General features: G+C 48.1%; 12 protein-coding genes across 12 annotated transcripts; 6 read left to right on the top strand and 6 right to left on the bottom strand.

The window, feature by feature from the left end:
• Positions 1-1,288: 1,288 nt before the first annotated feature.
• On the top strand, positions 1,289-1,989 carry BO95DRAFT_369715 (uncharacterized protein; the record flags this gene model as incomplete). The annotated part of the gene is made up of 2 exons (XM_025582885.1): positions 1,289-1,518; positions 1,587-1,989. The coding sequence occupies 2 exons, from the start codon at positions 1,289-1,291 to the stop codon at positions 1,987-1,989; spliced, it is 633 nt and encodes a 210-aa protein (XP_025439522.1).
• Positions 1,990-2,115: 126 nt separating this feature from the next.
• On the bottom strand, positions 2,116-5,036 carry las21 (mannose-ethanolamine phosphotransferase LAS21; the record flags this gene model as incomplete). Its single annotated transcript, XM_025582877.1, has 7 exons — positions 2,116-2,654; positions 2,709-3,719; positions 3,785-4,158; positions 4,209-4,336; positions 4,400-4,688; positions 4,749-4,793; positions 4,843-5,036. 7 exons carry the CDS (start codon positions 5,034-5,036, stop codon positions 2,116-2,118), a joined length of 2,580 nt encoding a protein of 859 aa, XP_025439521.1.
• A 395-nt stretch (positions 5,037-5,431) lies between these two features.
• BO95DRAFT_445569 (DUF2423 domain-containing protein) lies at positions 5,432-6,236 on the bottom strand. Its single transcript, XM_025587177.1, has 3 exons — positions 5,931-6,236; positions 5,816-5,863; positions 5,432-5,741 (listed from the first exon to the last, which is right to left on the bottom strand). The coding sequence occupies exons 1-3, from the start codon at positions 6,109-6,111 to the stop codon at positions 5,599-5,601; spliced, it is 372 nt and encodes a 123-aa protein (XP_025439520.1). The 5' UTR covers positions 6,112-6,236; the 3' UTR covers positions 5,432-5,598.
• A 134-nt stretch (positions 6,237-6,370) lies between these two features.
• On the top strand, positions 6,371-8,837 carry BO95DRAFT_445568 (Zn-finger transcription factor). The gene is made up of 7 exons (XM_025587176.1): positions 6,371-6,766; positions 6,870-7,085; positions 7,155-7,226; positions 7,280-7,596; positions 7,687-7,792; positions 7,851-8,076; positions 8,147-8,837. Exons 1-7 carry the CDS (start codon positions 6,619-6,621, stop codon positions 8,664-8,666), a joined length of 1,605 nt encoding a protein of 534 aa, XP_025439519.1. The 5' UTR covers positions 6,371-6,618; the 3' UTR covers positions 8,667-8,837.
• A 549-nt stretch (positions 8,838-9,386) lies between these two features.
• Positions 9,387-10,213, top strand: BO95DRAFT_369710 (trafficking protein particle complex subunit; the record flags this gene model as incomplete). Its single annotated transcript, XM_025582884.1, has 4 exons — positions 9,387-9,619; positions 9,745-9,862; positions 9,922-10,011; positions 10,082-10,213. 4 exons carry the CDS (start codon positions 9,387-9,389, stop codon positions 10,211-10,213), a joined length of 573 nt encoding a protein of 190 aa, XP_025439518.1.
• Positions 10,214-10,660: 447 nt separating this feature from the next.
• On the bottom strand, positions 10,661-12,131 carry BO95DRAFT_434469 (malate dehydrogenase; the record flags this gene model as incomplete). The annotated part of the gene is made up of 8 exons (XM_025585142.1): positions 10,661-10,801; positions 10,862-11,006; positions 11,066-11,150; positions 11,211-11,588; positions 11,651-11,738; positions 11,809-11,919; positions 12,004-12,035; positions 12,119-12,131. 8 exons carry the CDS (start codon positions 12,129-12,131, stop codon positions 10,661-10,663), a joined length of 993 nt encoding a protein of 330 aa, XP_025439517.1.
• Positions 12,132-13,387: 1,256 nt separating this feature from the next.
• Positions 13,388-14,557, bottom strand: BO95DRAFT_445565 (60S ribosomal protein L28). The gene is made up of 5 exons (XM_025587175.1): positions 14,411-14,557; positions 14,176-14,270; positions 14,089-14,112; positions 13,909-14,030; positions 13,388-13,828 (listed from the first exon to the last, which is right to left on the bottom strand). Exons 1-5 carry the CDS (start codon positions 14,460-14,462, stop codon positions 13,651-13,653), a joined length of 471 nt encoding a protein of 156 aa, XP_025439516.1. The 5' UTR covers positions 14,463-14,557; the 3' UTR covers positions 13,388-13,650.
• A 521-nt stretch (positions 14,558-15,078) lies between these two features.
• On the top strand, positions 15,079-15,521 carry BO95DRAFT_369679 (DUF2015 domain-containing protein; the record flags this gene model as incomplete). Its single annotated transcript, XM_025582881.1, has 2 exons — positions 15,079-15,133; positions 15,202-15,521. 2 exons carry the CDS (start codon positions 15,079-15,081, stop codon positions 15,519-15,521), a joined length of 375 nt encoding a protein of 124 aa, XP_025439515.1.
• A 536-nt stretch (positions 15,522-16,057) lies between these two features.
• On the bottom strand, positions 16,058-17,262 carry BO95DRAFT_369622 (U2 snRNP complex subunit HSH49; the record flags this gene model as incomplete). Its single annotated transcript, XM_025582878.1, has 4 exons — positions 16,058-16,720; positions 16,744-16,745; positions 16,802-17,181; positions 17,243-17,262. 4 exons carry the CDS (start codon positions 17,260-17,262, stop codon positions 16,058-16,060), a joined length of 1,065 nt encoding a protein of 354 aa, XP_025439514.1.
• Positions 17,263-17,529: 267 nt separating this feature from the next.
• BO95DRAFT_445563 (mitochondrial import receptor subunit TOM7) lies at positions 17,530-18,553 on the top strand. The gene is made up of 5 exons (XM_025587174.1): positions 17,530-17,722; positions 17,790-17,836; positions 17,903-17,931; positions 18,009-18,043; positions 18,107-18,553. The coding sequence occupies exons 1-5, from the start codon at positions 17,696-17,698 to the stop codon at positions 18,131-18,133; spliced, it is 165 nt and encodes a 54-aa protein (XP_025439513.1). The 5' UTR covers positions 17,530-17,695; the 3' UTR covers positions 18,134-18,553.
• Positions 18,554-18,691: 138 nt separating this feature from the next.
• Positions 18,692-20,260, top strand: BO95DRAFT_445562 (putative mitochondrial folate carrier protein Flx1). The gene is made up of 3 exons (XM_025587173.1): positions 18,692-18,904; positions 18,995-19,240; positions 19,329-20,260. The coding sequence occupies exons 1-3, from the start codon at positions 18,787-18,789 to the stop codon at positions 19,913-19,915; spliced, it is 951 nt and encodes a 316-aa protein (XP_025439512.1). The 5' UTR covers positions 18,692-18,786; the 3' UTR covers positions 19,916-20,260.
• Positions 20,261-20,300: 40 nt separating this feature from the next.
• Positions 20,301-22,022, bottom strand: BO95DRAFT_419703 (C2H2-type zinc finger protein; the record flags this gene model as incomplete). The annotated part of the gene is made up of 4 exons (XM_025584506.1): positions 21,075-22,022; positions 20,962-21,015; positions 20,715-20,888; positions 20,301-20,651 (listed from the first exon to the last, which is right to left on the bottom strand). The coding sequence occupies exons 1-4, from the start codon at positions 21,870-21,872 to the stop codon at positions 20,301-20,303; spliced, it is 1,377 nt and encodes a 458-aa protein (XP_025439511.1). The 5' UTR covers positions 21,873-22,022.
• Between the last annotated feature and the right edge of the window lie 863 nt (positions 22,023-22,885).

Here is a 22,885-nt window from a genome sequence, read left to right as displayed (position 1 = left end):
TTAAAAAACTATTATTTTAATATATTTTTTTAATTAAAAATAGTTTTTTATAATTAATATTTTTTTAAGTATAAGATTTAATACTATTTAGATATTTTTTAAAAATATTAATCTTAATATTAAAAGCTGCAGCATACGCAGTTTTTATAAAAAATTTTTTATATTAAAAAGTCTTAATAGTAAGAATTATATATTTATTTTTATTAATTATATTATAGAATATTAAAAATTAGAATAATTTAGTAATCTAAATATGTTTTCCGGCTTTAAAATAGTTAAAATAATTAAGTATATTAAGGATTTTGGTAAGAGCCGGCACGGCCGCCGGTTCAGTATTATGCCGGTTCGGTGTCTGATTATATTATGTTTATCAGCTTACATAAGTTAGTTGAGTTGATCCTGCTGATAGTACTAGATAAACACAAATTATCTGAATTTTTTTTGGGCTCAGATAGAATATTCCTGCAGTATATAATATTAAGTCTTTTATATAAATAGAAATATTCTATATTATTTTATAAATTACTGTTTTTTATTATTATAATTTAAAATTTTTTTATATTCTTAAATATTTTTACTTTTAAGTAATTTTTCTAAGTTATTTTTAAGTACTTAAAAAATAACTTAGAAAAATTACTTAAAAAATTATAAAGAATTAGTTTTAGTATATATAAAATTATTAAAAAAAGTAGTATAAAATAAAATTTTTTGTATATATAAATAATAGAATTACTTAAAATTATATAACTAAACTACTTATTAAGCAGTTTTTGTTCTATGTGAACCGAAAAAGTAGTACAGCCGACCTGCAACCATTTAGTACTAGCTGATTTTCGAACACTAGCCATGCACATCTTTAAATGGCCCAGATTAAAAAGCCATAACTACCTCACTATTATAGAGAGCTATATAAATTCCTTGGCTTGCGCCTTGCGCATCTTGTAAAATGATAGAAACTCCCGTTACCAAAAGAAATACGCAGCAACACGTGCTGACCGTTCTCACCTGTTAGGCGGTACTTGAGGGAAGGCGGTGTCAGATGTGGCAGACCTGAACCAAACAGCGGGGTTCCGCCTTTATATCAAAGTAACCCAGGAGAAACATCTATTGCGCCGACTAGTGCTGCACACCGAACCATCCACGTGGCAGAGTACTGTGTAGTCTCAATACTATTTAGAAGTGCTCTGTCCTTTTCAATTTGAGCAATCCACCTGCTTCCAGCTAGGCCTCGCTGCCAATCACATCAACGTGGCGTATACTCCCCGAACCGCGCAGCGAGCCGCAGGAGATGGACCTGGAGAAATTGTTTGCTATACATTCGATTCTTCACCTCATATATCACCGCAACAAGAATCAGCATAGCAATACTAAGTGGTGGAAGTGGCTGGCGATCTTGAAGCGAACAACCCGGAAGCTCGTCATGTCTATTGGGCATCGGCCATCACACATCGCAGGTCAATCTTCGGTCCCAAAGTACACGAAACCCCTGGCGCGCACTATTATACCAAGATGTTACCTGTGAGTCGAAGTCCAGAACAACTCAAGGGTCTACACATATGGAAAGATGCGCTGATCCCCTTATAAAGCGTCTTCTCAACGGTTGTGGCCGACGGGCAGTTCTCCACACTTGGGGCAGTGCTTTTAGCCACGCTGGCCCGCCTTGCTAAGGCAATTGGAATCCGGAAGGAGCTCAAAATCCCTGCTACGACGTTGGGCACCTCTGCTCTCGGCAGCAGCAGCGAAACGACCAAAGAGGAAGATATAGGGATAATCGTTTCACGGGCCAGACACAAGGCAGTCACACCATTACCGCCAGACCATTGTGAACTGGATGATCTGGGTCGCATCGCGTACCATAAAAGTACAGGTAGCCTACCAAGGGGTTCAGGACGCTGCGAAGAGACGAAGATGGAGGACCGGATCCAGAAGAAGAAAAAGAAGAATAGGAGAAAGGATGCCATCGACGATTTGTTCGACTCTTTGCTGTAGGTGAGCTGGATGTGCACACTGTCGACATGCCTTCCAGAATCATCAACCAAAAAGTCTTCAATCTGTCTTCGTCAGCGACACCCGGTGGTACCGCATTCTCCGTAACCCGCGCCTATTTCATGCATATTATGAAAATTCCCCAAGTAAATTGACACCGAGATGGCCCATGACAGCCCATGCCATCATATAAAGATATTTAGGGGAGAAGACTGTCCAAATGAAAAGATGCGCCCTCAATGTCGCACAAGCGATCATGACACATAGCGATGATGTTGCTATATGGAAAGTGAGAGTAGTCATATGGACCTCTTTCCCCTTCCAGGTTTGTCTATACCGCAGGCGTCGAGCAGCCGAGGCCCACCATATTGGCCCAGCCCAATTGCCAACAAAAGTCAGCAGACCCACCAAGAAAACACTGTAATGGTCAATACCATTGTAAGCATTGGAAAGGTCGACGGAAGAAATGGCATTCGAACCACCGAATGCGAAGAAAGTCATATATTGCATCAGGAGGGATGTGATCGTCAATTCAATGCCAGAGAGGTTCATTGAAGCAAATGTAACTGCTTGCAACCTGAAAATTAAGAACAGTGGAATATTCGTGGTCCGAGACTGTGTGATCAATAAGAGAGCGAGGGCTTCGTGCATAACGCGGGTGTGCATTCCTAGCCTGCGTTAGTAAATTATCGAAGTAAGTAGGGCAATTGCTATAAATTTACCTGACTTGACTGGTCCCTTTTTACAAGTATTCTTCCTGCTGTATAATGTGACCAGGATAAGGAGGAGCAACCCTACGAAGACAATTCGTGAAAGGAGAATAAGCGGGACCTTATTAAAGGCCTGTTTTAAGGTTCCTATGTGAGTGGTCCCAAGGAGCTCAGGGAAATCCGAGACCACAGATCCGAGCTTGAAAAGGAAAGCTGTTGCTGTCACAGCGATGCAAATTAGACGCCACGGCTTGGATGAGTGATAACCGTTAGAGAGGTGAACACATATATCCACATATGTGACAATCACCAACAGCCAGAGAATGTATAGGTGAGTGGGAAGAAACCCGTGTGCAATGTCTGGCTCGGCCGCGAATTTCTGACCGGTTTGGTTCCAGCGCCTAAGAATACGGTGAGTTGCGAACAATCCCAACGTAGCATACTGGGCCATCGAGCTTGAGAATGAATCATTGCTGATGGGAAGTTGCTCGGAAGAAGCACAAGACCTCCGCGAAGCAACTTTCACATGTAGAAGGAATGTCCACGCTGAAAAAATCCAATTCCAGAATTGATGTTCTTCCTCAACATAGCTGCTTGCAAACATCATACCACCGTAAGACACAATGAGACCAGCAAAGAATGCCCCAGAATGCATCGATATGAACAGCTGCTTATAAGCATCCGGAAGAAGCAGCAAGACGGCGAGAGCCATAGCACCAATGCCTAGGAGAAGTTGTCGGAGGTTGTAATCACTAGCAGCATTGGTTAATACTTCTTGAGCTGATGATAAAAATCGGTTGAGCGCAGGCTCAAGCTCGTCTTGGTCCTCAGTACTGATAGAGTTGTCGATAAGACTCATCACCTGAAGCCAAGCACATTGGGCTTCGTGAATGCTGGTTAGCAACTCAGTAGTACATCTGCCCGGGAGTTGATCGACTGTGATCTTGTGATCTGGGAAAGAATATTCCAACCTCCTCAGCAATTGCTTGGCGTTCGCGAGCAAAACTTTGGTTCTTTGAGAATCTGAACACAGGTTCTCTGTAAGCTGTCGATACACATATGTAGAGCGCAGATAGCCTTCTACTCACATGAATGCCACACACCCAGAAGGTCCGGAATAAACACGCCCAGATTGTTTAACGGGATGGGGAAACCAAGAAGCCCTGCCAGGGTCGGAACGATATCTGTTTGGTCGACGGTTTTGTAGCATTGAAAGTCATCGGGAATGTCTATCGGAGCTTGATGGCGGGGCCCTCCCATAGTCTTGAACAATGGCGATATGAATAGAAGTGCCGGTGACGTCTCACCAGAAGATGAGCCACCATGATTACCGGCATCGTTCATTCCGTGATCACCACACAGTACCAAGAGAGTTGATTGAAGGTGTCCTTCCCGCTCGATGCTAGCATATAACTCGTCTATCACTGAGTCCATTTCACGCTGCTTTCTGAGCATATGTGAACTAAACAGAGATTAGACATCAACCAAGCAAGCGGAGACGATAAGAAATACCTCTGAGGGCCCAATTTATGCCCAATATGGTCGAGGCCCAGGAAATGCATTATGAAGGCAGACCAGTCGTCTTGAAGGAGCTCACTGGGTACATGCCGAGTCACATTATGGTCAACCTCAGTGAAATCCTGCAGTGGGGGTTTAACTTGGTATCGAAGACACGCCAGAAAGATAGTAGATTGTCTACTCACTGAGACATAGAAGCTAGTAGTGCCATCTGAACGGTCAAACATGCCAGGAAATAGCTTGAGCCAGGTGTCATCACCATACATCACGAGGCGGTCACCTCTTGCCCTCAGTTGGGCAAGCCAAGTATCTTGAAATGCTAGTGTTGTTGACGTATCTGACTCCGCGATGTTAAATATAACGTCTAAAAATGACGGAGTAGACCCTGTAGTCATAGCTTTGAGACGGGGCATGGTGACAGTGGGAGAACTGGCGTGGGCAGTGAATGGAAGCGCAGCCCCTGACCGAATGAGACTGTTTATCTGTATTTTAGACCTTAACTCAACACAAGACAAATGAGACACTACTGCTGACCTCTGTGTGAATGTAAATCCTGATGCGTTCGAATACACAAAATCACTACATCGTGGCTCAGCTTAGCATCTAGGAATGATTTGAACAACCATACCTTCGCAAAGCATCGACCACCATAAAGATAACCTTGTCAAAGGGCGGCTTAACATATTGCTCGGGATCTTCGCATTTTGCGAGCCCTGAAACCAGTGGCTTGTATGGGAAAAATCCGGATGAGAAGATTGCGATAGCTAGGGGTATCAGTATATTGGCGATCAGTATCGCCGAAAGTCCTGACACAACAGCCATCCTCACTGCACTGGCAAATCCAGACGCACCGGAGCCGGGAAATAGTTGAGCCACGCACAGGACCTGTCGCGTCTCGATTTAGATCTAACTGAAGAGAAAGTACTGCGATGTTTGTGACTAAGTAGCCTCCATGTCATTCCTCGCGGAAGAAGACGAGGGGGGACTTCATTAGCTGATGCGTATGTATACTAACTACTGGGCCCGACTGACCGCCTTTGGGATCCACCCAGATTGAAATGCTCTTCGCAGACCATAGTAAAGTAGGTTTTATAAATTCCTTGCTGGTGAGACTTCAGAAGGGTCTGGAAGATACTGCTACATTACTCCATGGGAACGAGGCTCCCGATTTGATGCATATTCGTTATAAGAGAGGCCTAGGCGAAATATGTACTGTGTGCTGATATGTTTGCATCAATTTATCGTACTTGATTGCAGCTGTCCTTCAAACGTGACATGTCTGCAAGGGTAATTGACAAGATGACTTGTGGGATTAAGCCAGATACATGTTAACTCCAGAACTCCAGGATATAGAGCATTGTAGTAATGCGCAATACAAGGTCCTTTATTTCTTCTTGGACATTCTCTTAGCCTTCGAGGGATGGGGACGAAAAACGATGGATGAGCGGTTTTTCTTATTCTTCTGGATGCGTCCTGACTTTTTCGAGCGACCGTGAGTATCACGTGGTTTCTGGTCAACGTCCATATCTGCATCCATGATAGGTTTGTGAGTGTTGAACGAGAATATAGGGTCACAGAAGCGGCAAAGAAGAGAACTATACCTTCATTAGAATCTGCTATTCTCGCCTTTAGATCAGTAGCCTGGCCATCTATAGTTCTGTCAATCAATGCCGCGAATAATATTCGGTCGAATATTGTTGTCGTGAGGGGACATACCAGATCTTGTTGAATCCATTTCCATTTTGGAGTTGCCCTCATTTGGTTTCGGCTGAGCAGCGAGTTCCTGCAGCTTTGCTGAGAGTCTCTCGGTTCTGGCATCAACAGCAGGCCCGAAGACAGTAGCTCGCAGATTGGCTCTGTTGCGCTTGATGACACTGGCTCGACCACTCTTGGCCATGCTGAAAGGGAGAAATCTTTAATATACAAAAGAAAGAGGTAAGCCAAAAGAAGAAAAGTATAATCGCCGAGAGATAGGGTGTTGCAAAATTTTCGTAGTTCTGGTTTGTTGAGGTCTTCTCTATCTTATCGCCTCGGGGGAAACTTTTTTCTTTCATTCCCTCCCATATCCATTACTCAAAAGGGTTAAAACCAAGGCGGCGGCCGATCTTATGTCATCATGTTGCTCGGAGGCTCTTCACAACTCCGCAATCCGCCATTACAAGTTCTGGAGATACAGATGAGTGCTCAAGAATTCGACGCATATCGCCTACAGTGTTCCCAATGCTTACTCTGCTGATCACTGAACCCTTCTTCTAGCAATATATGGTCCCACTCGAGCCAAGTATTGCGATGTCTTTGAACAGTGTTGCTCAGGATCCCGCAATCATATCCAATTATACCTCTTCCTGAGACGGCAGTTGAATGCATTTACCACAATATTGAAGAAGCTTGGCCGAAAATCAACATGGCATCTACTAGTCCATTCTACGACCTTCAGAGCACGGTTGCATTGGTGAAAACCCTGACGAATGCGCAGTTGAAGGACATCTTGAGGAATGAGGGGCTTGCGGTTTCTGGAGTGAAGGCGTCGTTGCAGATCCGGATCCTAGATTGTTCGTGGTATCCCCGTGCCTGTAATCATTGCTTGATCTCGAGCTTTTCATGAAATGAACGCCTTTGATCGAAATCATGTTAACCCTTCTTGAAAAATACCAGATATTGATAGACTCAGAGAAGGAGGTCATATTGAGAAGTACGATAGCATGAGGAAGTTCATATATCATACAGCACACCGGTCGATACCATCGCCTACACTGCCTCAGCAATCGTCCAACCAGCAATATCAGCAGCCTTCAGTTAGTCAGTCTCTGCCCACGCAGCATAGACCATCACCTTTGAGCATGGCAGTGCCGTCGCATGCTATCACCCCAGGTATTTGAAGCTTCATGCTTCGACCCTTTAGACTTTCAAGAGCTTGAATAACCCGCCATTACTGAATAGGCCGCTTGACCTTTAAAGACAGTCCTTTCTATACGGTCTTGGACCAACTGACTCCGACGGCGGAATGCAAAGGTAAGTTCGTCGTTCCTTGCAAAGGGCTGTCAGTGACCTTAGATATCACCAAGTACGCGAGCACACTCGGGACAGCGTGGAGCTGAAAGTTGCTTTTACGCCTAGTATGGCATCCAAACTGCAGGCTGATCCAAACCTTCGGGTGATGGTGTTTTGTGCGGCAGACACGGGTCTCAATCAATATACCAAGTCGGATATAGCATTTCCTCATCAAGTTGAACTCAAGACGAATCTTGACGAAGTCAAAGCGAACCTGCGAGGTCTAAAGAACAAGCCTGGCACAACAAGACCGGCGGACATTACCAATTATGTTCGCAAGAAAGCAGGGTATCAAAACACTGTTGTCTTGACCTTTGCCCTCACCCAGAAAGTAAGCATCCACTCACAGGTCATACCATTCTGTGTCATTGTTTGACCATGATTCGGGCTCAATCACCTTAATTTGCTGATTTGCTGGCAGAGATTCTTTGTTTTGGTCAACCTTGTTCAGAGACATCCAGTTGACGAACTTGTCACCGAGCTCAAGAGAAGAAAAACTATCTCAAAAGAACAGGTCCTGCGAGAAAGTATGCATTCTTGTACACTTATAAATCTACTCGAGAGATCTAAGCTAAGCAATCTTAGTGAGGAGCAAGGCAGAGGATACTGAAATTGTCGCCACTTCAAGTGTTATGTCACTCAAGTGCCCTTTGTCACATACTAGGATTACGGTTCCCTGCCGCTCTATAATCTGCACCCATAATCAGTGCTTCGATGCATCATCATTCTTGCAACTACAGGAACAAGCCCCGCAGTGGTTGTGTCCTGTATGTTCCAAAGCGACTAGTTTCGAGTCATTGCAAATAGACCAGTAAGTGCAAACACTAACCATTTTGTGCGCGGTGAATACATGAAAAGAGAACTAAATAAGTGTCTATCAGGTATGTGGATGATATCCTCCGTCTGACCCCGTCGGACACTGAACAGGTGATCATTGAGCCAGATGGGAAATGGTCTCATCTTAATCTCGAGGACATTGAGAAAGCCGGGAAAGCTACATCAGCAACAGAAGATGATGATCTGATAGAGATCAAGGAACCGGGGATATCACCCATCAAACAAGAGAGTTTCTCTGCTGTTAATTTGACCCTGCAGCAGACTCCACTCAAGTCACGCGAACCCTCTGCCACCTCGTCTGCAGTTCCATCGTCTATGAACAAGCGTCCTGCAGCCCAGGTGATTGACCTTACTGGCAGCGACGATGACGATGATGGCGATGATCTACCTGTCAGACCGACCAAACGGCCTGCGCTGGGTGAAATGGGGAGGAGTTCACTTCGCCCAGAATATCACGACTCGTACACTAGCGGGTTCGCAGGGGAAACGAACCTTACCTTATCTGCCCGGCTCAGCCCTGGATTTCCAGGCCAGGCCGGCGACTTTCAATCATCAACCTATTGAAGCATCCATGCACGGTGTCACGGCGCTTTCGGAATTCGGAAACCGGCTATCATTATTATACCTGGGATTGGTGGGACTGGGACCAGACGTATTGCTCACATCTTCATATAAAAAACAAAGGATTTTTTTTCTCTGAATGAAGGAAGCAAACCCATAGTGAAATGGACACATTAATACATTTTGAACATTGTGCGCTGTACAATCAGCTGCACTGCGATATGATCCATGTCGAAGCTTGGCGACGTAGGTTTACTGTACAGTTTAGTACACTAATGAGTTTCAGTTAGACCATTTATTGACGTACGTGCAGCACCATATAAATACATTCAATATTTGGAACTTCAGGAAGACATTTGCGTGACTGATATTTATGCGATTCATTAATAGTTGCATGTTGGCGAAATGGTTGCGAGGGTTGTCCTTTTCTGATGTGTGTGTTTTGGGCACAAAAAGCGGCAAGGTGTTTGTATGGAATATAGCGTAACTTGTCTCTGGTTAACTTAGCTGAGCTTAGTTACTCACTAGACAAACTATTACTGATTGACCACTTCTTTAAACTCCTCACCCGTGACCTTTGCGGGCGGGAGGCACCCCATCGCTCTCGGCTCTCTATACTCAAGCCACCTCTCAGAGAATATCTATTCGCCTACCTCTTTCTCCGAATTGTCTCCTTTCACCCCTTCCTTTTCTTTCCCTACACGAAGCCGTCCACTAGGTACTATGTCAGTGGAATCGCCCGCCCTCCTTGCCAACCATGCCTCCGAATCGCATTTGCGCCTTCTCGGCGCCTCGTGCCTGGACTTCCTCTTAATTGAGCTCGTCCCTATGGCCGAGCGCTTAACAAGAGAGCTCACCCCGAATGAGATTATACCGGATGATGAAGGAATTAGGGAAACAACCTTTTTTCGGCTCGAGTCTCTTGGTTACAGAGTAGGGCAGGGCCTTGCTGAACGGTACGCCATATGAATCCTACCGCTGAAGGAATATCTTCGTAAAGGGGCGAGCAGGGAGGACATGGCGAGTCGCAGTTTCTGAGTGTCTGCTAATACACGTCTACTCGACTTGACTCGATGAACAGCTTTGCTCGAGACCGTCCACGTTTTGTGGATAACTTGGATGTGATCAAGTTTCTTTGCAAAGACATTTGGACGATTCTCTTCAAGAAACAAGTCGATAACCTGAAAACCAATCATCGGGTAGGCACTGAACACAAAGAATCGCCGCGAGATGGGCAGCGCTAATAATAGGTCTTCAGGGTGTATATGTCTTAACAGACAATTCATTCCGGCCGTTCGCTAGGATGAGCACATCTGTCCGAAGTGAATCGGTGTCCATGGCTCAAGCGGTATAGTCATGCGACCCCTCACGGTCATTTACCTATGAAGTGTATACTGATTTTATGTGGCTTTCGGCAGTATCTATGGTTCCCGTGCGGTGTCATACGCGGTGCGCTCTCCAACCTGGGCATTTCGACCACTGTCCAAGCAGAGACTGCTGAGCTTCCAGGGGCCACGTTTCAAATCAAAACAGTCAATCCGAAGTCTTGAACAGACAGTCCAATGCATCCGACACCTCCGGTAGTGTAAGCGTGAAACGCCCACGTAATTGGTCCTAGCAGGCTGGATACTGTCACAGCTCATTGCGCCCATCGACCTACAGATCAACCGACTACTGCATGATACCAAAAGTGGAAACCGAGGCACAAATATACATGTTGCTTGATTGTATGGTGCACATTTCTCGTACCCCAGAGTCATGGTACTAGTTTGTAACAGCCTCCACGACTACTGTGTCAATTTGTCCTCTACTTCTTCCTTCAGAGCCTATCTTCAAGGAATGACAACGATCAGCGATACTCTATCCATTACCATGTCCGTGAACGACGAGCGAATCAACCGAAAGGTGTCTTTCAGGTAGGAGACAAGTGTGCGGTATCAACAAAACATCGACTAGCGGATGGAAAACTTGCAAATGATGTGCGGGGATGGACGAATTTACTTTGGTGGAGGATTCTGGATGAAGTCGATGCCTTTTTCGATGTTGCCTTTCAGGCCCTTGTTGCAAGCCTCAAGAAGCTTCTTCTCTTGGTCGGTGATGCCCTCCAAGACATTAATAGCCTTCTCTGCTCCATTCGCCTGTTTTCGCAGCGTTAGAACCGGTCACTATTTGCCTTTTAATCAGGTATCGAAACTCACCCCAAGAGCCACAAGAGTAGAGAAAAACTCGACGCCCGTAGCCTTGACAATCTCGTCACCACCGGGAACTCCAGGCAAATACACAAATGTGGGCTCGACAATGTCCGTCTGGCCCTGGGAAGCCTTTATCACACTCTCGGCAAATCTAAGACGCAACAAGATAAGCTTGAGCTGTAACATGGTGGGATCGAAAAGGAGTCAAACCTGAAACCAGCAAAAGCCATAGATAGAGTCGCAGATCCAGCGCCATCCTTAGCCTTGACAACCTCATCTCCACCAAATTGAACACCTGGGCTAGCATAAGCATACATACTCAGAGCTTATGGTGACCGAAGCGGGAGTGACTCACGATTAACCAGGGCATCATACTTGTCTGATGGGATCTGGAAGGCGGGCGTAGCCTTGCTGAACAGTGGGACAATGGTTTCACCAGAGTGGCCACCCACAACGGGGATCTTAACAGCAGATGGGTTCTTGTGGCCTGAGAATTCTTGGGTAAAAGTCTCCGCGCGTACAACATCCAGGGTAGTCACGCCGAAGAGGCGTTTAGGGTCAAAGACGCCAGCGGCCTTGAGCACCTCTGCGGCAATGGGAACCGTTGAGTTGACGGGGTTAGAGATGATCAGAACGAACGCCTTGGGGGAAAACTCGGCAATGCCCTTGACCAGGTCGCGCACAATGCCAGCGTTGATCTTGAAAAGATCATCGCGGGTCATTCCAGGCTTGCCTAGCAGAAAGCGTTGGCATTAGAGTTCACGACCTGTGGTGTCTAAAAGGGGAGGGACTCACGTGGAATTCCAGCGGGGATGACAACGATATCAGCTCCAGTCAGGGCATGCTTCAGGCCATCATCCTTCGGCAAATAGCCAGTGATTTTCTGCGAACGGGGCGAACGCCATCAGTCATTAATACTCCATCAGTCGAGGGCCAGGCTTGTGGGTACCTACAGCAACAGAAGAGATGTGGGACAAATCGGCAGCGACACCCGGAGTGTTAACAACATCGTACAGGGCGAGTTCGTCAACCAGCGGAGAAGTCTTCAACAGGAGAGACAAGGGCTAAACAACCGAATAGCAGAATGGCAGTCAGTTCGGAGTTAATGGCTCGGTTGAGAGGACAATCATCGGAATAGTGATACAGACCTGGCCAATGCCACCCGATGCGCCGAGAACAGCTGTTTATGGGAGGTCAGTGGAGGTTGTTGCATGTTTTCCCGTCTATATCGGAAGCTAGGTCGAATTGTAACCAGGCACTCACCCGCTTTAACCATCTTTGGAATGCTGTGACTCTTGGAAGGAGTGAGGTATGCAGGTATGCAGTTATGCAGCTCTAAGGTAGTGTGAGTGAGAGATATATGTGAGGAGACGTAGAAAGGAAAAAGCAAATGGGTCAGAGGGATGAGGAGGGGAGGGGAGGGGCAGGTCAGGAAGGGTTGGGCGGGGGAAGCTTTTGTTTGATAAAAAGAAATGACGGGTGGGGTTGGGTGGTGGTACGGTCACATTTTACGGTGAGCAGGTCAGGGAAAGTGCTATTCTTCTGCTGGGGGGCTTGGAGCCTTCGCGGCTTGGGACCCGGGGCTTGAGGATTGGTTGGGATTTGGTGAGGAAAGGAAGAGTGGGTAGGAGATCAGGAGGGGGGGGGGAGGAGGGGAGGAGTAGTAGTTGAAAATCGTGGGGAAAGGAAAGAGGGGTAAAGAGAGGAAGGATGGGGGAAGGGAAGAGAAAGAGGAAGAAGAGGAGCACTGTCGAAGTATAGAGAAATACACATGAACCGAACTTGTTGGTAAGAACTTACTATGTACTTTTTGTAATTGTTTTTAGTTTAAGAGAATGATATAATTGGAAAGTGAAAAGGGTAACTGGAGGATGTTGTGATGGTCGAACTTATATACTCACAGACCAGCTAAGCTGCCTTGGTGGAAAATCACATGTGGGGGACAAGGGGTATCTTCCTTTCCCTGTAGACTGTAGACGTAATACTACTCATACTCGTACATACTCAGTACTCATACTATGTATATCTACGTATACTGGATGGTGCTACTTCTTCTCATGACCTAGGTCCCTATCCGACAACCAAACAACCACAAACAGCATTCGCTAGGCATCCACAACCACAGCCGCAACGGATAAAACCGAGGTAATCCTCCGTCTTCCCGGGAATTTGTCATTGTCGTCATCCATAAGTTAGGTCTGGGTGAACGGATCAACCCCAATCCTTACTAAAGATTCTATAGGCCCGATCGTCTCCGTCCGGAATCTTCCCTGTTTGCTGCTCCTGGAGGGCTAGGCTTCCGGCGGAGTTTGTCGGTACCTGAAATTGACTCTTAATGGAGAAGGAGTCTCCTTCTTCCGCTCTGACTAGTCATCGGAAAAAGGCGGATGGCCTCATCCGTGATTTGAGTATCCTACGGCAATTGCACGGCTATTGTTGGCCTACCGGCCGGTGACAACGGTACTCACGCCGGTCCTGCTTAGATCTGATGGCCGGAAATATGTTCCCCGCACCCAACAAACTGCAGTAGGTTTGCTATCACCACAAGTGGATAAGCAATCGCATAGCGAAAAGCAGAATGTGCTCATGGCTTGATGTGATCTTCTTTTTGACATTTTTCCTTTTTCATTTGCGGATTATCTTCTATCACATGGTTGGTGGTGTTTCTCATGGTAGCGCGATCATGCTACATTACCCAGATGCTTCCGCCATTTAGTTGACACAGCCCTACTATGATCGATGCGCCCATTTCCGGGGAGCTTCAACCTTAGGATCCCTCTTGCTACTATTGTTGCTTACTCCTGGTCCTTCTCGGCGGCCTTCTTAGCCTGAGCGCCACGAAGCTTCTGGGGAGGAGACTCCTTCTTGGGCTTCTGGGAGCGGCGGATGGCGCTCACACGAGCGACAGCAGCCTCACGGAGATCGGCACGGTAGCCCTTCTTAGCGGTCTTGTCGGCAACACCCTTGAAGATCCTGTAGAGAGCAAGTGCAACCAGTCAGCCATACATGGTGCTCTGGACAGAAAGATTTATCGGTAGATGGCGTCGACTTACTTGCGGGTGGAGGCGCTGGGGCCGTAGCTCACGGTGACGATGTTCTTCGCGGGCTGTTGGGAGTTGGACTTCTTGGTGAGGACGACAACACCGCCGTTCTCGGTAGCCTGAACACCAATGGCCTGTTGCAACATATCAGGAGGTTTATTCGCGGGTAAAGGAGGGAATATTATGGGCTACCTTGTTGTTGGCATAGCCGGCGTACTTAAAAGCAAGACCGTATTAGCACCCGAGAAGTCAAGATGACCTTCGTCCTGGAACTCTTACCTTGAAAGAGTGCTTGTTCTGCACGTTCAAAGGGTCGCGGGAGAACTGAGAACCACCGCCGCTGTTACGCTTCACCAGGAAAGCATTCTGGTTGCCTGTTCCAAAATTCGCAGATTAGCCGGAATTCGAGGGGATGGCCAGGTCGTGCGGCGAATGGCGAGAAGCGGATCTCGAAGCCCTTCATTTGAGAATCTCTATATATTGCCCATTGCTGTGCGAGGGGATGGTGACGTACGGGTGATCTGCCAGATGAGATCGCTGGAGACGTTGGTTCTGTCGGCGGCCATTGTGAAGATAGCGTGTGAAGCTTGAGGGTATGTGTGGCAGGTCGAAGTCGTCGCAAGTCCGTTCGGTATATACGACTCTTGCTGCCAATACTAATAGCCCTGTGTGTGTGCCAATGCCAAGAGTGGCAACGCTGGAAAAGGCTCGCTAAGCAGGCCGCTTCAGGAATAGCCTAGCTAGCGTGTGGAGCGTGTGGGAGAGATATACTGATGCCTGTATGCCTTGTAGACGAGGCATCAAAAGGCTTGTCTAGTGACTCAACTCCGTAATCATTGTTAAGTTAGTCTGCAGGTGTAGGCATCAGCGGTCCAAATTTGGGTGTTAACGTGCACGGTCCAGTTTGGCATCTTCCTCAGCCTTCCCATCTTCTCCACACACCCGGCCAGATTACATGAGTACGCTCTTGCTGATGCCTATGTTACTCTTGATGGTGCCGCACATGTAGTGTATCGTGGGAGTCGCCTCTGCCATCACGAAGCAGATTCTCTCATCTACCGACAATTCAAACCCAAGAGGCTAGCCTCGTCTCCTAGTCGTCAACATCCGCAAATCTGCAACGGTTCCGATCTGAAAGCTGGCGCGGATCTTCCCGGGGTTCTACCAGCAAGACTTCAGACCATGGCTTATTATACCTTGTTCTTTCTGACCTTCACGGTTATCATTGGTGGCACCGGTAAGCTTGAGGGTTCTCGTTGAGGATTATGGCTTCCTGGTTCTGGATCGAGTCTAATATATCTGCAGCGCTCTACCTTACTCGTGCACGATGGCTACCGTTTATCCCCGTGCCTGAATATATCTATCATCGCCCTCCTTCCAGTTTTGCCAATGATGCCGAAGCTGGCTTTACATCCACACAATTTGATCTTTCTGCGAACGTCGCAGATGGAGATAGTAGAGCTGGATTGGATAGTCGTGCAAAACGTGATATTAGGGAAATCATGCACCGGCAGAAAGTCAACTTTGATGAAGCTCGTCGCCTTTACACAGAGCAACGATTTGCGAAAAATAATATTGGCCCGGATGGTCGGCCAAGAGACCCCAAATTTGTTTCCTTTTCCTAACCGCGTATTATGTTACAAATTGATTTCGCTATTGTCGTTGTCGCTCTTCTCATGGTCTGGGCCTGTGTGCAACCATACAAGTATATTGGCAATCATCGACTCTATAAGGTCACCTTCGGAAGTCGCCGAATGCTCCTCTATCTTGCTATCTGTGGTACAGTTTGCTAAACGCGCTCCGTTCCAAAGCTTGGTACCACTGCCAATACTGTTGTCATCACCATGTACTGACACGTATTGACACGTCTATTGCACCACTCTAGTATTAATATGCACCAGTATGATTCGTTGCACAGTTTGTAGAGACGGTTCTCTATGGGAGACCAACTGCCAACCGAGATTCGATTATCAGCAGGACGATGCAAGAGGGTGCTTCGAAGGCAGCACACGAGCGTCATCTGATAAAGTAGAATCAAGATGCGTACTGCGGCGAAAATCGGATGGGTAGATTAACTTTCTTGGAGCGCGAGCTGCCTGACTAAACCAGCTGTCGTTGTCCGAATACTTCCTTGACGAGACGGCGATTGTGATACCGAGACTCAACGACCCCGCCCAAAACCAGGTTGTTGAAAGCCTGGGGGCAAAGGAGGCTGAGGCCCAGGGGTTCCCGTAGCAGGGCTGTAACCCGGCTGTGCAAAACCTGGTGGAGGTGCTGCTTGGACAGGGTAAGGTGGCTGTTGACCGGCGCCATTGTAGCCGGTGGGAAGGAAAGCTTGCGGCCCCCCGTAACCAGCTTGCGAAGGAGGCGGACGTGCTGGTAGACCCGGCGGCGGGGTGGCTAAAGATGTCGGGGGATGAATTGGTCGATTTGGCTGAGGCGGCGTATTATGATAACCGGGATTCGGGAGCGGCACGCCCCTGCTAATACCTAGATCTGGTGGGCCAGTGCCCACAGGTCGAGAGTTGTCACCATTGGCCACGCCCGCTGATATCATAGGAGCTCCAGGTCCAGAGAATTGCGCTGGGAGCGGCTGAGTCACCGGACGCACATTGTGCTTGCGAGCCTGTGCTGCTAGCATCCGCTCTGCCTGGTCACCGTGCCGCTCGCCCTTGCCGTCCTTCTTATACGCATACTGGACTGAAACCTGTTTGTTCATCAGGTACTGGCCGTTCATGCTGGCTATGGCGGCGTCTGATGATTCGAAGTCGGCGAACGACACAAATCCATAGCCCTTCGAAAGATTATTGTCATCCCGTGCGATCTGAGTGAAACAAAGTGTCAGACAACTTGCCAGGAGCGAGAGTCATGTTCAGCGACGGGAATCCATAGAAGGAAATGATACATGCCTTTGGAAGAGTGATCAAGTTCCCGAAACGGCTGAATGTATCATAGAGAACCTGCTCTGTCACCATTGGGTCGAGGTTGCCGACGAACAGCTCTGCACCGATTTCCACGGCCTTCTGCTTGTCGGCAGAGGCCTTGTTCACGCGTATGGGCTTTCCGTACAGGCGAATACCATTCATAATCCGCGATGCATACTCGGCATCCTCTTCACTGATGAATTCCACAAATCCATAGCCCTGGTGTGACTGCGTGACTCGATCTTTGGGCAGATGAACGTTAACGATGCGCCCGGCTTGAAGCATTAGCTCCCATACCAGGCTATCCGTGACACGTTCATCGAGGTTCCCAATGTAGACGGTAGCCTCTTTGTCTTGCTCCCTAAGTAGTCAATGAGTGAGTTTGAGAACGTTGGCCTGCAATAGAAGCGTGCAGCACCTACCAATGTCTTGCGCCGGACATCGCGCGTGGCAAGAAGCTGTTGGAGCCCCTTCACTGATTACAGCTGACTGGCAGGTGAAAGGAGGAGATGAAGCATAAGTCGTGGGTCAGAACGCGTGCCTACAGTTGATATCAAATACAGATAGCGTGTAAGACTCGGACACCGAAGCGAAAGGGAAGCGGAGAAGCGTAAGTTGCGGAGGAGGGATCGATCCGTCGTTGGAGACAGGAAGCGTTCGTCGGCGGAGCGGTACGTTTTTGTTAGCCCCGGAAAACTTTGAGCTTCACCTTCTCCCCGTCCTCCGTCATCACACCCACCAAAACAACATACCGGTAGCCACCGCCTTCTGTTCTGCTTTCTGGCTTTTTACCTCGACCCTTGACCTATCCTTGCCCTTGGCATCTGCTTGACTCAGAATCTTGCCTTTGATCTAGGAAGCTATTACCGCTCAACATGGTCCAATTCTCCGAAGAAACCAAGGTGAGTGCCTGTGTTTTAGTGAGTAGCCTGCGCATATACCATCGGCTTACAGTTGTCTGTTTCCTAGGAGCGTATCTCCAAGGTCATTGACGTCTCCAGAGTTGCTATTCACTAGTGAGTTACTCCTCAACCCCCCTCCACTTTCAAGGTGGCCGCAGCTGACGGTTGTCTTTGTACTAGCGGATATCTTCCTCTGATCATCTACCTCGGTATGATTCTACGGGGATGAGCCCAATTCGTTTTGGGAGCAATGAAAACAGCCCCAATACTGATTTTTCCTTGACAGGCTACACTTATAGCGAGCCTAGACCTTCGCTTTTCAAGTATGAACGAACCTTGATACCAGTTTTCCTCCGATCGGTACACCCAGCTAACACCATGGCACATAGGCTGTTCTCGCCGCTTGCATAGAGTTGTGGAAGACCTAGCCGCATTGCATACGAGGGCTGGTCCAAGAAATATGGCATCTGAGATTCTCATTCCTCAATTTGTGGCAGGTATGAGATTGGGTTGAACCGGACCTTCTGCACGGAGCCTCGGCCTTTCGCATTCTCGCCAGTAAGGAAATACGAAACTGGATGTGCAGGAGTTTAACAAAGAGGGAGGGGTATTTCTATTACTGTGTTGGGATTTGTCAATTCTCATTTTTGGTTTTGGTTTGGTTCTTGCGAATGACTTAATGTGACTCCTTTTCTCACCTCTTCTTTCATATTTTCTCCCGTTACGGGGTATTATGCATGAGAGTGACGCAATGTAACTGCTTCGAACTATACAAGAGCGCCGGAGGGGTATCGCAATCAATCTTCCCGCACAGTAGATGAAAAGTTCACCATTACTTTGTTGTGTTAGCGATAATAGCCGGAGAATCGCACCAGACTGGATACCGCGGCCTCGGCCCGCCAAGCTTAAACCATGCAGGCGAAGTCAAAGCCCAGGCCCGGGCGATTCCGTAGTCGCTTTACAGCAATCCAACTCACACCCCGCACTCAAAGACGAAAGATTACATATATCTCATTTCCTAAAGACCATCAGCCCGGAACCTTTTTGGTGAGGTCGAAGAGTTCATGACTGGCAACGATGACCTATCGTCATCCTTTGTGGAGACCGTAGCAGGGTTGACGGCGGGAATTGTTTCAACGCTTTGCCTGCATCCGCTGGATCTGATCAAGACTCGACTTCAGGGTGCGCCTCTTTGTTTCCTCGGAACGAATAAATGAACTGCGGCCTCCGCAACTCTTCACTCGATGATCTCATTACTGAATCGCATTGCAGTTGACCCGTCTTTAAGCTCTCGCGGCCATGAATCACTCCGACTTGTCCAAGGCATCTTTCAGCATGAAGGTGGCCTGGCTGCATTCTATCGAGGCCTGACGCCCAATCTCCTTGGAAACTCGACTAGTTGGGCCCTATACTTCCTGTGCTACGGTAATATCAAAGAATTGATGCGAACCTGGCGTGGAGGTACTTTAGGAGAGGGTTTGAGCTCGGCCGACTATTTTCTAGCCTCGGGATCCGCCGGTAAGTCTTCTCTAGATCTAGACAGAGCGTCAGTGGGAGATTCCGGCGGTTTCGCTAATCGTCAGAAAAAAATGAACCCGGTCTTTAGGTATGCTGACATCCGTCTTAACGAATCCTATCTGGGTTATCAAAACCCGCATGTTGTCAACCGGCTCTCGGGTACCGGGAGCCTATGCCTCCCTCGTCGTGGGCGCGAGACAGATCTTCCGCGCAGAGGGCTTATCCGGCTTTTATAGGGGCTTAGTCCCGGCGATGCTCGGAGTCAGCCATGGTGCGCTGCAGTTCATGGCTTATGAACAACTGAAGCTGTACCGCACTCGCATGGCGGCCGGCGACGCCCAAGGCGGTACCGACGGTCCAAGCTCGTGGCGGCCAGAGTCACCAGAGCTGGGGAACGTGGACTACTTCGTCCTGTCCAGCCTCTCGAAGCTTTTTGCTGGGTGCGTAACATACCCATACCAGGTATTGCGGTCCCGGTTGCAGACCTACGACGCGCATATCATTTACATGGGCGTTCGCGATGCGGTAATGAAAATCTGGGTCAGAGAGGGAATCAAGGGCTTCTACAAAGGTTTGGTGCCAAATCTGCTGCGGGTACTACCCAACACATGGGTCACGTTCCTTGTATATGAGAATACTCGGGCATATTTGCCGCGGCTGGTTCTTAAGGGGTAGTTGAAGGCATCAGCTAAGTCTCGCATCCATCCGGAAAGACAGCCCACCGTGCCTCTTCTTGAACCCAATTGCAACTTCCTTAAAACCGATTAAAGGGGCAACGTTCCCTGCCCGTTCATCTAATCACTAGCAGGATGACAGAGGCAGAGCAAGTCGAAGATCTATCTGGAGATCAGAATCTGCTTATACGAATGGATGCTATACATGTATTACATCGGACCCTGGACATGTTCTTCCCCTCAATTACTTCATCCCTCCCAATGCAGTGTTTCTTTCGTGTGTTGAAAATGAAAGCAAAATGTGAAAAGTAATTGAATCTGGTATCAGCATAATCTCAAAGCGAAGGAAAGTTATAGAAACAGAAGAAATTCCCCCAAGAAATAAGTCAGTGTCCTTGCCTGTCAAGGAAGTAAGGTCCAACATCCTCTTCGTCGCTACTGGAAGCTCCGTTATAGGTCGACGTATCTCCATAACTTGGGCGCCGCCCCTTTCCGTCACTGTTAGTAAGAGACTGCAGCCTTCTGCGGGTGTCGGGCCTGGTTTCGGATCTCGCAATCGGGGATATCCTGCGATCTTTTCCGCGGCCTTTGATGCCCTTGTTACTATTCTTGTACAAGGTAGAAAAGTATTCCCAGAGCTTCTGGTCTTGTGAGCTCATGTTATCTGCATCCGTCATCTGAGAGAACTTCAGAGTCAGATTTTTCAGGGTTGCTGCATGGAATTTGTTCTGATGTGACTACCACTTTAGTCAGCCCAGATGAGTTCTACGAGCAGCAAGGTGAATCATGGAAGGGCACACCTTTAGGTTACCCAACTGTGTAAATTGTTTACCACAGTCGTCCAGAAGGCAAGTGAAAGGCTTTGCATGTTGGTGGGTGATCTTGTGTGCGCGAACATTGCCACGCTGGGCAAATCGTTTATGGCATATCTCACAGGAAAATGGCTTCTCTCCTGTATGGCGTCGCTGGTGGGTCTAAAGCCACCGACAGAACTAATTAGACATTGCATGAATGGGCGAGCAGCATCAAGGCATAGGCGCGGCTTACCTTCAGGTTTCCAAGTTGAGAGAAGCGCTGGCCACACAGGGGCTCTTTGCATACCTTACAGATCAGTTGTCAGTGCCTATTCCATTGGTTTGATAGGATGTTGTTTCGCTCACAAAGGGCTTGTCTCCTGTGTGGGCCCTCATGTGGATGTCCAAATGTGTCTTCTGCGCAAAACTCTTGCCGCAATGTGGAAGGGTGCAAGCATACTTGCGCTTCTTTCCTGAACGCAGTGGCTGATCTTCAACAATCACAGTACAGCGCGGGTTCGTGGCTGCTGAAATCGAATATTGAGGGGCGAAGGTACTTGGATTCACTCCATGCGTCATTTGCTGAAGTGGCGGGAGTGACTGCACGTTTGCCGACTGAGTGCTGGCCTTTGATTGTATCGTTTTCATGAGGATGTCTACTTCGGTTGAGAATTCGATTTCATTCGGGCATGGACTTCTCCCCTGTGCTGGTCCTCCAGACGTCGGATGCTGTCCCAATGGCTGCTGAACGCTCGACTTGTGGTCAATACTGGCCGAGGCATCTTTCGTCATCCGACTGACCGCGTTCTTGGCCGGTCGAATCTCTGGAATTGGCTGGATAGAGGGCGGCTCCGATGAGAGGCGTACCGGCTGGGAGTTCAAGGGTTGCTGGCCCGCTACGAAGTAATGCTGGTAGCTAGTCTGGTGGTGGTGATGCTGGTGGTGGTGGTGATGCTGGTGTGGATGATGATGGTGCTGATTCATGCCATGTCCGAAGCCATAGCTCGCTGACGAATGTTGATGAAAAGAAAGAGGGAATGAAGCAGTCGGGCTGGTGTAAAATGGTAGAGTATGGCCTAGGTTGGTGTTCATCATCCGACGGGGTGCAACGGCGCCGATAGCATGGCCTGGGAATTCGTAGGATACAGGTTCCGCTGCCTCCATATCGGTAAGCGCTTCAAATCGATGTCAAGGTTTTGGAGGCTATTGCCCTGGGCTCTCAGAGCCTCGTTTTGAATCTTGTCTGCTTTCGAAGCTTCTTCCGGGAGACAAAAAGCCGAGAATAAGACCGACGCCGGTGGCTGGGCTATCTCTGCAATCCTTTAGCTATGGTCTTGTCTGACTTTTGTGGATGGAGCACAGGAATAGGCAAAGATGATCTTGGGTTGGTTGGGGAGGGGGTTGTATTATAGCTGGGCGAGGGAAATAGCCCTCTCTTGCGCTGTAGGTAGTGAGGATTGAGACTACCTTGCTATATTTCACGGCCAACAGCTTATTTCGAATGAGGGCAAAAAAAGCAAAGACCGCAAGCCGGTGGATGTGAATCCTGATTGATTGCACAGGCTGGATTCAAGGTGCAGGCATCGGGCGAGAGAGGAGTCCTTGAGAAACACCCCAAACGGGATATGTCCTTCTGTAGATCCTGGACTCGGCTTGTCTACATGGGCTCTCGCAAGAGACAAGGAAGCGAGAAAAGTAGTCGAATGTCCAATAGTCGTTGGTAGCTGTCAGCCAGTGGAGTCACCCCAATAGCATCAGTGCCAGCCGTGGGACCCGCTAATCAATGAGTATGAGTTATTCACCAAGAGATGTTGCTTCATACTCCGGGGGGGAGATTATCTTCAGGCGTTTGACAAAAAGAATAGGTGATTGTGCAGCGAGCCAGAAAACGGCTGGGTCAAGATTGATACCTCTTCGGAACCTTACCTAGAGAATTAATTTTTTTTCCTTCACTTTTGGCCTTGAGATTTGTTTTGGCGAAGCTTATTGAAAATACTTTCACTCTCACTCTCACTCTCTTTCTCTCTTTCTCGGTCTTTTCTTTTCGCCTGTTTTGACAGCTGAGAACAGCTGGAGAGATGGCGATCTAGAACTAGATATACAAGTCAATCCCGCCCACCCCCCTTCTTAGTGTCCCAGAGAAGTGGAAGCAGCGGGGTGGGAAATCGACAGGGATC

Source organism: Aspergillus brunneoviolaceus (assembly GCF_003184695.1).
Source record: "Aspergillus brunneoviolaceus CBS 621.78 unplaced genomic scaffold BO95scaffold_59, whole genome shotgun sequence".
NCBI classification, from domain to species: Eukaryota; Fungi; Ascomycota; class Eurotiomycetes; order Eurotiales; family Aspergillaceae; genus Aspergillus; species Aspergillus brunneoviolaceus.
This window is presented reverse-complemented; position numbering and strand designations above follow the sequence as displayed.

What these genes read in the sequence shown, in the direction of transcription:
- BO95DRAFT_445569 (XM_025587177.1), bottom strand. Translation starts at nt 6,111, where the DNA reads ATGGCCAAGAGTGGTCGAGCCAGTGTCATCAAGCGCAACAGAGCCAAT. An exon ending in AATGGATTCAACAAGATCTG is followed by an intron (nt 5,864 to 5,930) that starts GTATGTCCCCTC and finishes ACAGAACTATAG; the next exon opens with ATGGCCAGGCTACTGATCTA. An exon ending in AATAGCAGATTCTAATGAAG is followed by an intron (nt 5,742 to 5,815) that starts GTATAGTTCTCT and finishes TCATGGATGCAG; the next exon opens with ATATGGACGTTGACCAGAAA.
- BO95DRAFT_445568 (XM_025587176.1), top strand. Translation starts at nt 6,619, where the DNA reads ATGGCATCTACTAGTCCATTCTACGACCTTCAGAGCACGGTTGCATTG. An exon ending in CCTTTGCCCTCACCCAGAAA is followed by an intron (nt 7,597 to 7,686) that starts GTAAGCATCCAC and finishes ATTTGCTGGCAG; the next exon opens with AGATTCTTTGTTTTGGTCAA. An exon ending in GAGTCATTGCAAATAGACCA is followed by an intron (nt 8,077 to 8,146) that starts GTAAGTGCAAAC and finishes AGTGTCTATCAG; the next exon opens with GTATGTGGATGATATCCTCC.
- BO95DRAFT_445565 (XM_025587175.1), bottom strand. Translation starts at nt 14,462, where the DNA reads ATGGCCGCCGACAGAACCAACGTCTCCAGCGATCTCATCTGGCAGATC. An exon ending in CCGGCTATGCCAACAACAAG is followed by an intron (nt 14,031 to 14,088) that starts GTAGCCCATAAT and finishes ATGTTGCAACAG; the next exon opens with GCCATTGGTGTTCAGGCTAC. An exon ending in CCCAGCGCCTCCACCCGCAA is followed by an intron (nt 13,829 to 13,908) that starts GTAAGTCGACGC and finishes TGCTCTCTACAG; the next exon opens with GATCTTCAAGGGTGTTGCCG.
- BO95DRAFT_445563 (XM_025587174.1), top strand. Translation starts at nt 17,696, where the DNA reads ATGGTCCAATTCTCCGAAGAAACCAAG. An exon ending in TCCTCTGATCATCTACCTCG is followed by an intron (nt 17,932 to 18,008) that starts GTATGATTCTAC and finishes TTTCCTTGACAG; the next exon opens with GCTACACTTATAGCGAGCCT. An exon ending in AGCCTAGACCTTCGCTTTTC is followed by an intron (nt 18,044 to 18,106) that starts AAGTATGAACGA and finishes AACACCATGGCA; the next exon opens with CATAGGCTGTTCTCGCCGCT.
- BO95DRAFT_445562 (XM_025587173.1), top strand. Translation starts at nt 18,787, where the DNA reads ATGACTGGCAACGATGACCTATCGTCATCCTTTGTGGAGACCGTAGCA. An exon ending in GATCAAGACTCGACTTCAGG is followed by an intron (nt 18,905 to 18,994) that starts GTGCGCCTCTTT and finishes ATCGCATTGCAG; the next exon opens with TTGACCCGTCTTTAAGCTCT. An exon ending in TCTAGCCTCGGGATCCGCCG is followed by an intron (nt 19,241 to 19,328) that starts GTAAGTCTTCTC and finishes CCCGGTCTTTAG; the next exon opens with GTATGCTGACATCCGTCTTA.